This window comes from Polyodon spathula, unplaced genomic scaffold (assembly GCF_017654505.1).
Source record: "Polyodon spathula isolate WHYD16114869_AA unplaced genomic scaffold, ASM1765450v1 scaffolds_633, whole genome shotgun sequence".
NCBI lineage: Eukaryota > Metazoa > Chordata > Actinopteri > Acipenseriformes > Polyodontidae > Polyodon > Polyodon spathula.
The window spans coordinates 232,206-245,837 of NW_024472122.1; the positions used below are offsets into that span (position 1 = coordinate 232,206).

General features: G+C 44.0%; 2 protein-coding genes across 5 annotated transcripts; both read left to right on the forward strand.

The window, feature by feature from the left end:
- Positions 1–935: 935 nt before the first annotated feature.
- paqr7a (progestin and adipoQ receptor family member VII, a) lies at positions 936–6,808 on the forward strand. The gene is made up of 2 exons (XM_041240609.1): positions 936–1,393; positions 3,363–6,808. Exon 2 carries the CDS (start codon positions 3,390–3,392, stop codon positions 4,446–4,448), a length of 1,059 nt encoding a protein of 352 aa, XP_041096543.1. The 5' UTR covers positions 936–1,393; positions 3,363–3,389; the 3' UTR covers positions 4,449–6,808.
- A 1,269-nt stretch (positions 6,809–8,077) lies between these two features.
- Positions 8,078–13,616, forward strand: LOC121308300 (zinc finger and BTB domain-containing protein 18.3-like). Of its 4 annotated transcripts, none has more exons than XM_041240625.1 (4): positions 8,078–8,445; positions 10,455–10,706; positions 11,011–11,902; positions 12,070–13,615. In XM_041240625.1, the coding sequence occupies exons 3-4, from the start codon at positions 11,035–11,037 to the stop codon at positions 13,077–13,079; spliced, it is 1,878 nt and encodes a 625-aa protein (XP_041096559.1). In that variant the 5' UTR covers positions 8,078–8,445; positions 10,455–10,706; positions 11,011–11,034; the 3' UTR covers positions 13,080–13,615. The 4 variants fall into 4 exon arrangements, with proteins under 4 accessions (XP_041096559.1, XP_041096557.1, XP_041096558.1 ...); XM_041240623.1 differs by having other exon boundaries at positions 8,078–8,363; XM_041240624.1 differs by lacking the exon at positions 8,078–8,445 and having other exon boundaries at positions 8,574–10,706.
- The last annotated feature ends 16 nt before the right edge of the window (positions 13,617–13,632 follow it).

A 13,632-nucleotide genomic window follows, 5' to 3' on the forward strand; every position in this document is an offset into this window, starting at 1 on the left:
GCTTTTATTAAGAAAGCCAAGCGACAACTCTGAGGATATTGCAAAACTGCTTTGGGTAAGATTGTGGTTTTCAGTTACAATACAATATAACACAACACAAGAGCCTGCAATGGCACGCTTGTATAGCACACCGTCATGGCAACCGTCACAAGACCTTAAACCTGTTGATACCTCTGGGCTTTTGTTTATTTTATGGATGCAATAATTAGTGGTTCTTATTGAGATTACTACATAGAAACCAAAGCTTTGTGAAATGTTTATTGTTGTCTCTGGAAAATGGCCAAAGAGCCATGCACTGTGGGACTTTGGCCTACAAGTGACTGCTAAAAATGAAAGCCTCATGGAAGCTGTTTCACCTTTCATAGAATATGTTAGTAGAAAGATTGCTGTTTGTCCCATGTGTACTGCATCCCATGCAGTTCCTCTCGCGCAGTTTTGCTCAATTTAAGATGATATTTCCACTATTGGTGCAACATTAAGGCAGATTAAATATGTTAAATTAAAAAATATATTTATTATTTGTTACAAAAATAAAATACATATATTGTCACTATGTCATGCATGAAAGCGTTAATCATTTTGGGTGAAACTGCACACTGTTTATATTTGTTGTTTTTTTTTCCTAAGGGAAGAGAGGTAATCTGTATAAACGCAAAACAACTGAACGCTACTAGTTATATATTCCCAACCCCGCCCCCTCACTTTTCCGTTCAACTGGGTGCGGTCAGGCGAGTTTTTACAAACATTACTAAGAAGTGCCGAGGTTTGCACTGCAAATAAACTGACGTGCACGACTACAGCTCAGCAATACACATAAAATAGCTATACATTCTAAAAAAAATACGGTTTTAACCCACACAGTTAATAACTATTAATCAGTTCCGTAGTTAACTTTTTTTTTTTCTCGGCATAGCCTGCAAGACTTGCCTACGCAAAAACGAGTCGATCGTTCAAAGTTTATGCCACTCCTAATATCTAGAATTCTATTTGTAGTGCTAATCTAGCAAACAGGGATTATAAAAAAAAAATAGTTTTCAGTGCACACCGCCTAACTGTACAAACATAATATTTTAAACCCGCCTTCTTTCACAATGCTATTGGTTATATGAGATTGAATGCATAAATGTCAGTGTAAAAACGAAAGCTTTCACTGGCTGATATACTTCTGACATACCCGAAACAGTGGGCGCGTCCTGCTGTCGTTTTTTTAATTATTATTATTTTTTTTTTTTTATCGTTCTTGGTTCTTGTTAATTCACACATAAGCAGGAAAGCACATTAATCAGATGGAAGCGGTACGAGCAGATGCAAGCTGTCTATCTTAAAGCTATTTTAAAGGGAGGAGGGTTCCGTAAATTGGAATTTTCTGGAGCAGATTTCGTTTGTTATTAAGGTATCGTATTTGTCATTTTACATGCTGTTTTACTGCGCTTTCTGAGGGCTCTTAAATATATTTACAGATAAAATCTCATCTTTAAAACTGTAGTCATTTTGTGATGTCGTTTATGTTGAATACTAGGTGCAAACAATTAATGCAGAGAATGTCATCTGATTTTGCAGCTGGCACAAACAACTCGTTTCCTTGACAACAAGCACGGGAATAAAATACTGTATGTTTGTGTCCTCAGACACAAATACAATACAATTCAGACAGACCTGTGATTAATCTGTACCGCAGGGAGCTACATACCACTGCTCTTCATCAGAGTTGTCATTAGGGTCCAGAAAAGACAGTGTTGACCGTGGATAGGTGGTCCCTGGTTCAAATCCCAGCGCAGCCATTAACTGATGGTTGACCCTGAGCAAGTCACTTAACCTCCTTGTGCTCTGTCTTTCGGGTGAGACGTTTTTTTAAGTGACTCTGCAGCTGATGCATAGTTCACACAACCTCGCCTCTGTAAGTCACCTTAGATAAAGGTGCTAAATAATAAGAATAAAATGCTGATTTTCTTGTTCGTCTGCTTGTATGAGGTTAATTTTATTTTTATTACATTACATATAGAGACTGGAATACGAGTGTACAGTTATAGTTATGCCAGACAACATTTCTGCCCTTTAAAATGTCTCAATATTTGTCTAAGACATTGATTTGATCAGCCTATACCAGTACAAGCCACAGCTCTAGCCATTTTGCACTTCCATTCGATTGTCTCAGGTGTGCAGTTTTGAAAGAAACACATGCTATGTCACACATTTATTTTAATTGTAAAGCATGATATCTGGTACTGCTTTAGGTTAAAGGAAGCACACAGATTCTATGCCTTGTTCTCAGGTTGTCTGTTTGCACACATGGAACGGTTTTGTTAGACACACTATGTACTGTATATTGTCAGTGTTTCCAGTCAGTCCCTCTCTTATGAGGGAACCTTGCACAGCACTGTAGCTCTTTTCTGTGTGCTCGTTTTGCAAGTCTTAGACGAGAGTGTGGGCTTTTATCTTGCAACAATCAAGCATAGAAAAAAAAACAATTTCCAGCGCCAATGATGGTATCTTCATTACAATCACATAAGTAAAGCAGCTTGCTGTTGTGTTCAGCTGCTGTACAGAGACATCAGGGGCTGATCAGAAGGAATTCAGAATTAGACAGCTAATAAGTGCAAATGAGCTGATGTGCTGTGATCCATATAGGTTTTGTTAGAAGAGGTGCGATCACAATAAAATATGAATTAATATACAACTGAAAACATGTGTCTATAGTATACATAGTTGAACAGTATAGCTTGCCTTGATTCTCTGATTTTTTAGCCAATCCGTGTACTGTATGTGAACATGCCTGTTTCTATGGTAATTTAGCCTGTATTGACAAGGTATGAGTCACAATGGAACGTTTCCTTTGTACTTTTTGAATGGGATTATTTCTCAAATGTGCAATATCCTCACCCTTAAGGTGCAGTCTCTACAAAACATAAATTTCAATTCCATTCCTTTCCAAGCTCAATCATTCTCATTTGCATGTTGTGTCTTGTATTGAGCGATCACTAGTCTTGTATTTTCAACCACTTTTAGTGACCCAGTTTGTTTGAAAAAGCAGAAGTTATATAAAGTGTTTCTCCCACCAGCCGCTGCTTTGACGACACACCCTCAGCGTTAGAGATAGTGAGAACCTGTTACTCAGGAGAAGGGGTGCGTTGGTGGATGTCATGTGAACTCGAGATGAAACTCTATACAGAGAGACATTTCATTGTTTGCTCATGAAAACTAGGTTCACTGTCATTGGCTTCAAGCTCTGTGATCACATCTCAATCCAGACCTGAACACCCCCTGTCATTCTGGGATTTTACATTGAATGGCTGCATTCAGTGATGCCAGAGATTGCAGACAGGATGATGTTTTTCCCCTTTGTGTTTTTTGTGTTTGCACAGGAACAGGAAACTGCTGCAGCCATAGCTATGGCAACCATCGCCATGGAGCAGCTGGGCCGGCTGTTCATCAGCCTTCAGCAGGTGCGGGGGATCCCCAGGATGCTGGAAGAGGCGGCCCCCTCCTTGCCCTGCACCCTGAGAGAGAGCGAGGTGCCCTGGGTCTTCAGGGAGCGCCACATCAACGCCGGTTACCGCCATGTCCACCAGAACTGGCGCTACTACTTCCTGTCTCTCTTCCAGCGCCACAACGAGACTGTCAACGTGTGGACCCACCTCCTGGCGGCTCTGGTGGTCCTCATGAAGTTCGGCCAGTTGTCTGAAACCGTGGATTTCCTGTGGGAGCCCCACGCCTGGCCTCTGTTCATCCTCCTCCTGTCCTCTTTCACCTACATGACCTGCAGCACGCTGGCTCACCTGCTGTCAGCCAAGTCGGAGCTCTGCCACTACTCTTTCTTCTTTCTGGACTACGTGGGCGTGGCCATCTATCAGTATGGCAGCGCTCTGGTGCATTTCTACTATGCCATAGAGGAGGACTGGCACACCCAGGTCAAGGGCATCTTCCTACCCACTGCTGCCTTCCTGTCGTGGCTCTCCTGTGCCGGCTGCTGCACTGGCAAGTACAAAAGCCACATGCTGCCCAAGTGGGTCCGTAAACTGGGCCAGGTGGTGCCGTCGGGCATGGCCTATGTCTGGGACATCAGTCCCGTTATCCTTCGGATATACAACTGCTTCCCCTGTGCCGGCGACCAGGCGCTCTCCTACCACATTTACCAGGTGTCTTTCTTCCTAGCCAGCGCTTTCTTCTTCACATACCCTCTGCCTGAAGTATGGTTTCCAGGGAGGTGCAACTTCTTTGGCCAGGGCCACCAGGTTTTCCACGTGCTTCTGGCCCTGTGCACGCTCGCCCAGATCGAGGCCTCGCACCTGGATTACCTGGCCAGGCGGCCCCTCTACAGCCGGCTTCACGGGGACTCATCCGGGTTCCTCATCTGGGCTCTGTTGGCAGCCATCGCGCTCAGCAGTGCCCTGACCGCTGTTTATGCCAGACGCAGAGTCCGCATTATAATCAACAGCAAAGAGAAGTGAGGCAAGCTGGGTATGAAGAATGTGCTGTGCGTGTCGGATTGAGCTCAGACTGCTTGCTCCAGCAGTTCAGCCAGGATGAACAGATTCCATACAGAATTCCTCACAGCTGGGTGAATCCGCTTGCCCTGCACCCACACTCCTATTATTTTTATAGTGACCTTGTTGTGTTTCTAAAATGATCATTTACAATCAGAGTTAGCATAAATATGTACGAGCTTGAGTTGAGCATACTGCAACAAAAGCTGTTCACGAGCCCTTAAGACAACAAGCCATTCGCTAAACTCACAGATAACATACGAGAAGTAGGTTCTGGGTTATTTAGGTGCATTGTTACTGCTCAGATGGTTTCTCTTAGCACCTTATGCCTTAGCTAACTTTATGGGGAGCACTGTTTCAGCACTGCAGAGTTAACTCATACAGTCTCTCAGTTTGACTTTCATTGCGGAAGAATTCAATCAACACATTTAAACAGGCACAGTTTACTGCAGTCCATTGTTAGGCTCTTGAGACAGCTTGACATTTAAGACAGTTAACAAGTTTGATAATAGAAGGATAAACAGTTATTGTTTGGTAGAAGATACGGTTGCAATGAACATGTTTAGCAATACTATACTGAAGCTGTATCTTGGTTTAGTGTAGGAGCCCACTGGTAACCCAACCAGTTTTTAGTTCTTTGAGCGATTACCTGCTGGGATAGATCCAGTTGATAGATCCATGATTGCTTACAAGAATTTACAATTTGAAAAGGACCTGTTGAATTGAACCCTGGCGAGGGGTCTCACTGACTGAGCCAGCTCGCTGCCTGTCTGAAGGGTCCCTGGGTTAATCCTGTTTCTCATTTTGTTTATTACTGACTCAGGTTCTGACGCAAACCAGCGCAGCCACAGCAGGATCTGTGTTTATCTGACTCGCTGCTGTCGTCTTGGCAACCGTTATTGAATGAGTGGTTGCTGGCAGGCCCAAGTCATTTTAAACACTTTTCAAGGGAATAAGAACATTGCTTCTACCCCCTGGAGAAACTGTGTGTGTGGCTGCTACTGGTTATTCGATTGCTGGAGATGATGTTTGTGTCACAGGCATTAGTTTAGACTTACAAGCACTTCTCTTTGCGTTTTAAAAAGCATGTATTCAGGATAACTGTCATGTGTTTTCAAACTGGATTTAAAATGAATGCCAAAAGGAGCACCAGCTGTCCTTCACCCAGTCCTGGGGTTCAAAACTACCTGCAATGAAGCGTGTTGCTGAAATTATCTGGAGCCAGGAGTGTGATCTGTAATAAATGTTCCACTCTTACAGCTGCAAGGACAACTCCTATTAGTACAGACTCATGCCATGATAAATGTGATCAGTTCAGAGCAGCAGGTGCCTGATTGTTCAGACTCCTGATAGCAGGTCATTTCAGTTGAAAACAAGTGCACATTTAACCCTTTAAATAACTTGTTGCATCCTTCTTTTAAACTGTTTTGGATCAATTGAACATTTTGGAAAGTGTATGATACAGTACCTGTTTATCTGTGTTTCCGTATATAAAGCTGCATATTCGTGATCGTGGAATTATCCATGCTAAGTTAACAGTGTCTTTAAAACCTCTAAATGTACGATGAGTATTGTTGAAGTATTTGCCGAGTACACGTGTGTACTGCCTGTATGTGTTTTACCAGACTTTCAGTGTTAACCCTTTAGTGATCTTGTACCGCATCTATCACCTTGAAAGATAAAGACTTGTAGTGATGTCTGTCAACTTTGATTTGATTTATTTTTAATTGAGGAAACGACTGAGCACCAATGCTTCAGTCATATACTGTAGCAGTCTCAGTACGTCCTAGAAAGGAATTCCCCAGGATACAGCTAATCTTCAGTGGAATCTTGGCTGTCTGCCACGGCAGGTCGAGGAACGCCTGGATCTAGGGTTGTGTTTGCACTGTTACTGACAGTCTCAGCCGGGTCTCTTTGGTTAAGATCAGTTTGCTTGATCATTTTAAAAAGCCTGGTCCTGATACAATACAAATGGGTGGACTCACTTAGCCTCATTTCTTTACAATATGGCTCTTTTGTGGCTGTCACATGTTTATATGGCTAATCAGTTTATTCTGACTTGTTTCTGTACATAGAAAAGAAAGTGGGTTTGTCCGATTTATTTATCCACAGTACTATATACTATATATACAGTAAATATATGCCATGGTCATAACAGAATGTAATCTTGGAGCTACAGCTTAGCAACGCAAATGAAAACCAAGCTATCTAACAAACACAGTGTAAACACAACTGTATTCCAACTGCCAGGCTGTAGTGCCTCCAAATACAATGTACTTAAAATCTTAAAATACTTAAAATCCACTTCCATACTTATATATATATTATATATATATATATATATATATATATATATATATATATATATATATATATATATATATAACACATCACAACAAACTAATACAGAGAACAGATTGCCAAATAATATATATATATTTAAGATTAATAATACAGAACAAAGAGTATTAAGAAGTATGTAAGTATGAATAAATTGCTGTTGTTTGCACAGATGATGTAAACGCAAGTATGCAATTAAATGTGTAATTAAAATTCAGTGAATGATAATACTAATCTGTTTGCTCCCTCTCATTAGCACTGGTGATATTGTCACTGGACACTCTTTTGTTCTGTTGAAGATCCACTGGTTCTTTAGACTCTTTCAAGCTGTGCAGCTAAAGGTTGCTGCTGCTTCCTGGTACATGATCACTTCCTCTGCCAAAGCTCAGTCCAGTGGAATTAAGCCATGTGACCTATAGGAAGTGATCTGATACCAGGAAGAAAAAAAAAAATCAGCATTGGTGTTTAAATCTGTAAATCCCAGTTAATGTATAAGAATACAGAGTCAGTGGCTTGTGTGTGTGTGGTGTCGTTTACTATCTTCGGGCACAGTTTGGGGGAGAGAAGCTAAGCTAATCAGAGGAAAGCAATGGATTTACATTGTGATCAGCACAAGTCAGCACAGAGTGTGTGTTCAGTGTGGAAGCTTGTTGTTTTTGCTCTCATATATTGTCACGCGTTTCCTGAGAGAAACGGATTTGAAATAAATGTTACAATCATCTATTGCATTGTGTGTATTTTTTTATTACATTTTTTCACCAGGAGAAAAAGCCCTTTGAGATAACGACTAGCCATGTGGCTTTTATCAGATTGAAATGTCGTCACCTTTAAATTAGCCGATCTGTTTAATTATTCTTATTAAACTTTACAAGGGTACATATGAGCTGAGTTTGACTTGGAAACGTAAGAGTGTCAAGTAAGCCTAGTGGCTTCATGTGACGTGTAGATCAGCCTGTATCTTACACAGCAGCACCATGTGTTTTTGCAGTGTTGGTAAATACACACAATAGTGAACAGCATATCCCCACACACACACCGGTACTGCTGTTTTTATTTTAAACGCGTCAATCATTAAGAAGGCTGTAAACTACATGTCCCAGATTGCAATGCGTAGCACTAACACTTGCAAACACCTTAGGATAGACAAACCTGTTGTTATTATTAGTAGTCATAGTCGTAGTAGCAGTGTTATAATGTTGTTGTTGTTATTGAGAAAAGGACGTGGATACAATTGTGCATTTAACGTCTAACTGCCGTTATTCAAATCATACACTGTAATGATTTAAACAGCAGCGAGTTGCTAAAACAATTACAAAACACAGACTGGAGGGCGGGCGGAAATATTGACCAGCAGTAAATTGTGCAAAAACCAACCGCGTCTTTAAGACCGCCCCCATCCCAGAGCCGAGGCTCGCGTAATTTGGCTTGGCCCCCCACATATTGATTCTGTGGAGCGGGATAGTGCTGCACACCCATGCACTCGCGTCACGGAGCTTTCTTCAACCCCGCCGTCCAACCGCCACAGGAGCGAACCTCGCGGTACCCTTTCTGAAATATATCCTTGCTGCTGCTGCCATTCATTCGGATCAATGCCGGCGCAGATTGCGCGCAGGCGTGTCCAGTGCGTGCTGTTTAGTGACTCGCAAACATTTCTTAACGCACTTTTCTTTTTTTTCAGTATTTGTTCAAAAGTAAATTTGCAAGGACGTGGATTGAGGGGGGGCGGCTACAGAGGTTGGGATTGGGGGGTTAGACCAAAATGGCGTTTTGACAACGTGATTCTACTGATTAAACTTAAAAGTCGTGTGAATGTAATAGAATGCTATTATAATGATGTGTCAATTTAAAAATATATCTATACAAAGTTTCATCCAGACGCTACAACCTTGATGCATCGCTGTTTGCTTGTGATTCAACTTTTATACGTCAACTGCAGCGCCGTAGTGTGTGTGTTTAAAGCAGCAAAGACTTCTAGTCGTTTTAGCAGGAGTTGCAGTTGTATCCCTGTGTGCTAAAGTAAGTTTGTAGCCGTGCACCAAAATACTTTGCCTTTCCTGGTTTGGACCCACGGCTGGCAGAATATTGCAAGTGTGTTATTTTGGTATTTCCAGCCAGGATCCCAGTTAACGTTAGTATCCTGTTCTGCAGTCTGGTTCGCTGCGACGTGTTGCAGTGACTGCTGCTGAAATCGCCGCGGTTTCATATTCCTCCCATTCATAGCGCAGTCGCTTTAGTTGCAGCTGGCGTGGTTACAACATTAGCAGTTGAATATATATATTGTTTTTATTCGCGAACCCACAGTCTGTAAATGTAAAACAACAAAGCCATATATATTGTATAATGCAACTTTTGTTTTTATATACAATGTATTACAATACAACGAGATGAGTTTCACGTGTACGGATTTATTTATTTATTTATTTTGCCGTTTCATTCGAATATATTTTAATATTCAGTGGGGTTGTTTGACACATTTATCAAACGCAGACCGGGTTGTGTTTCGTTGTCTGTACTTGGTACGGCAGGACCCCGTTGTGTGTGTCTGTGGTCGTTTGGCGTTTCCTCATACTGTGCAGGAAACCCTAAAACCACCCAAAACAAGCCGATAAATGTAATGTTTTTTTGTAAAGTTTTAAAACTAAAACTTATCAAATTACTATACAAAACCCGCGTATTTTTTCGCCCCCAGATTTTTCTTTCCGTGCGCTTACTAGTAACAGAACTTTATCGTCGCTCAAGTTTAAGTTCCAATATAGCATGTTAGGCTTTTCAATTTAGATTAATTTATTTGGTATTGTTTTATATTTATGTAATATTTATTTCCCCTGTAAACGTGAATGGACTGTTTGTGTTAATAAGAAACGTGAATAAATAATCATTTCTTGTAATCGGCAGTTTATTTTGGTTGTTTTTTTTATTAACCGATTTTGTAGTTAAACTGTGGCACCCCTCGCGGTACGTTTGCATCAGAAACAGAGGACGAAAAAAACAGCAAAACGTTTATTTGTTACAAATTTGACATAAATATTATTCCTACTAGAAACGTTCGCTTTCCTTGACGCTTGTAGTTGGGTTATTTTTAACCCTTTGTAATGTAGTCTGGTTCTACACAGTTGGCCCTACACGTCATTTGTCACGCAAAATAATTTTAGAAAGGTTTTCAGAAAAAAATGCCTGCAAAATATGCCTATTTTGTCAAGATTTGCCTTCAGAGTAGATATGATATTGTTGTTATTGTATTTTTCTGCACCATTCCTTATGAATTCCACACACACTCCTGCCCAGTGATACTAATACAAACAGGGTTGGGGTCAAGTCAGTTTTTTCAATTCCAGTGCCTTTTTAAAATCAATTCTCATTCCCATTCCCTTTGAATGAATTCCAACACATCATTGATCAAATTGGCAATTAACAATGTTCTTTTAAAATGAACTTCTCGCAGTGGTGACAAATTACTTATATTTAAGTCAATTAAGTTGCCTTCAAATGAACAATCATAACAATTTATTCTGTCTCTAAGCTATCCTTGGAAGGAATTGGAATAGATTGCAATGTAGAGGCGGGGGTCTTGCAGAACGACGGGACTAAACTTGCATTTTCTTGCTTTTTTTCCCCTCCCCTTCTTTGTAGCTGTTTGGATTCTCCATTGATCGCACTTCCTACAGCACCAGCAGCAGCGACCTGTTTGCTCTGGTCCTCCTTCTCGTTTCAAGCCAGCGAGCCACAGGAGGGCGCTGTGAGTGGCATTGCTGAGTGTGCCTGACCCTTCAGAGCAGCAGAGCCCCCTGCTGTCCACTGCAGGATTTGCCTGTCCGCTGGGATTCGGGCAGGAGGAGAACAGCCTTTGCGTGCGTATCTGGAGTCAGGACAGAGATTTAAAAGGTAAACAGTTAGTCTGGTTTAGGAAGTGTGTTTAATCACATGGATAATTTATGTGTGAGTATGTATATCTATATTATCTGTTTGTGTATATTAAAATGGATACGTATATATCCTGTCTAATATATACTGTATAACGAAAAAATGAATCAAGTTATCTGTGTTATTCATAATCTATAACTTTAGATTTGTACGTTAAATGAATATGTAACTAGTAAATTTATAAAACAAAAAAGCTAAAAGTGTGGTCCAGTTTTGATATTGTGATCATATGTTCCTGCCTGTATTTGAACCCTCTCCCCCCCAGGTGCTGTTTCAGTCCACCCCTGCGATGCTCTCCTCCCCTCCCTCCCCCTCTCACTGCCAGCATGTGATGCAGCAGTTGTGCGCCCAGCTGGAGTTTGGCTTCCTGTGTGACGTGATTGTGAGCGTGGGGGAGGTGCACTTCCGCGCACACCGGGCCGTGCTGGCGGCCTGCAGCGGCTTCTTCCACAAGCTGTTCATCACGCAGCCTGTGCTGGCCGAGCGCGCACACTGCAGCTACGCCCTGAGCTCCTCCGCCGTGAGCCCCCAGCACTTCGACGCCATCCTGCAGATGATGTACCAGGGGCCCCGGGGAGAGGGGGCGACCGACCCCGAGCTGGGGGCAGCCATGGCCTTCCTGGAATTCTACAACACCCCTCCGGCTTTGCTGAAAGAGAAGGAGAATGGGACAGTGCAGGGGCTGCTGTATGGAGTGGAGTCTCGCAGGCCAGAGGGAGAGGGAGAGATGGAGGAGGGGGAGGTGGTAGGGCAGAGCCTGGCCGTCCGAGCCCAGGATCGGGACTGGAAGCCGGGCTTTCTTTACTCGTCCTCCGGGGTCTGCATGGCGGAGGTTGTAGGGGAAAAAGAGGAGAAGATGCAGGGGAAGAAGGGGGAAGAGGTAAAGGTGGATGGAAAGGCAGCGGGAGGAAAGAACCATTCCTTTTCTTCTTTTTGCACCTCTCCTTTGTCATCCTCTTGTACTTCCTCTTCCTCCACCTCATGCTCCGACTCGACTTCCCTGCCCCACTCCCCTTCCCCCAGCAGAGCCCCGGCCCCTATGAAGAGCGAGGCCCCTGAGAGCCCCTCCTTCCTGGCGCTCCACGGCATCAGGGTGGTCCAGGTGAGCTCCGAGGCTGGAACCCGAGCTGCCAGCACCAGCACAACTTCACACACAGGTGAGAGAGGGGAGAGGTAGGGAGCACTTCAGGTAACAGAGGGAGACATTTAACTGCAGGTATTTTATGGGCATGTTTCTCACAAATCCTTCACAGTGATTGGCTGATCAGAAGTGCTTTATAGTATTTTTGCTGGTGTATTCTATATTCTTGTTTCCTCTTTTCAGACTACCTCCCAGAGCTGCCCCTAATAATCCATTCGAACCCGGAGCTCTCCTCCTCCCCTAAGGGAGTGTCGGCAGGGGTAGGGGGCTCGAGGCAGCAGTCAGTGATGGGGCGCCGGCTGTGGGCCTGGGCTGGCAAGAGCATGCTTATGAAGGCTGAGGAAGGTGGCTCCCTGTCCCCTCCCCCCAAGCGGGCCCTCACCCCCCTGTCCTCTCCCCGCCCCAGGATGCCCTCTACCTTCCCCTGCTCTCGCTGTGAGCTGAGCTTCGACACCAGCCAGGGTCTGGAGGAGCACCTGCTGGTCTGTGGGAGGGAGAGGCCGGCCCGGAGGTGGCGAGTCCCCAGGAAGCACCAGCGCAGCCCCTCACCCCCCTTCCAGACCCTGCCCCGGTCGATCAAGCAGGAGCCCTGCTCCATGGAGGTGGAGCTCGAAGTGGATGGCGTGCCGCTGCTTCCTGATCTACACCCCCCTGAGCAGTCCTGCAAGACCTGCGGGAAGCACTTCAAGAGAGTCAAGATGCTGCAAACGCACCGGCCGCGCTGCCCTATGCTGCTGCAGAACATGGGCCGGCCGCGCTCGGAGGACAGGAACCACGTGTGCAGGACCTGCGGCAAGGCCTTCCTGCAGAGGGGCCATCTGACGGAGCACGAAGCCACGCACAGCCAGGTGAAGCGCTTCTCCTGCAGCCACTGCAGCAAGCAGTTCGTGAGGCGCCGGGAGCTGAAGGTCCACGAGGCGCGCCACGAGGGCCAGGCCTCCTACCACTGCCAGTTCTGCGGCCACGCCAGCTACCGCAAGAACGGCCACTACCACCACCTCGCCACGCACCTCCTCCCTCCACAGGCAATCTGCCAGGCCTGCTTCCAGATCTGCGAGAACCACACCCAGCTCCTGGAGCATGAGATGGAGCACTGGCACACGTGCGAGCGCTGCGGGGCCAAGTACAGGCTGAAGAAAGAGCTGATACTGCACTACATGGACTGCCAGGGGTTGAGTGAGGACTGGCAGTAGAGAGGGAGCTGGCACTGCACCAATCTCTTGTGTGCTTGTAGAGCAAGTAACTCCGGCCAGGTTCAGCAGATTAGATGCTAAAAAAAACAGTCAAATACATTTTTTTTTTTTGTATTCTTTAGTTTTTATTTTTATATATACTTCCAGGGCTATGTTTATTATTATTGTAAACTATTTTCTAGTAGTTAAACACACTGCACTCTTCCAGCGTTCATACCTGAGAAGCCGGGTTTTGATTCATTGTTTTGTGTTCGTGTGAATGTGTTCTCTACTTGAGCTTGAGCAGATATGCTGACTCTGCAGGGAGTATGGGAAGCTCGCAGCGATTTCAGTCTAGCAGCAGTGATTCTGTTTGACCTCCTTCATTAAAACTCTGGGTTTTGATGGCTGCGCTTTACCTCTGTGGAGGGAGATGAAAAATGATATTGATTTTTCTGTGAAAAACGTACAGTAAATAAATATGAAACAAAACAAAGTCTGCACCTCATCTTCTGAGTTTTTTTAGTCCTTTTTTGTCTTTGCTTTAGAAAATGTGTATAGCGGCAATGACATC

Coding starts and splice junctions, on each gene's coding strand:
- LOC121308300 (XM_041240622.1), top strand. CDS start 10,975: ATGTTCCTGCCTGTATTTGAACCCTCTCCCCCCCAGGTGCTGTTTCAG. Junction 11,903..12,069: donor CAGCACAACTTCACACACAG/GTGAGAGAGGGG, acceptor TCCTCTTTTCAG/ACTACCTCCCAGAGCTGCCC.
- paqr7a (XM_041240609.1), top strand. CDS start 3,390: ATGGCAACCATCGCCATGGAGCAGCTGGGCCGGCTGTTCATCAGCCTT.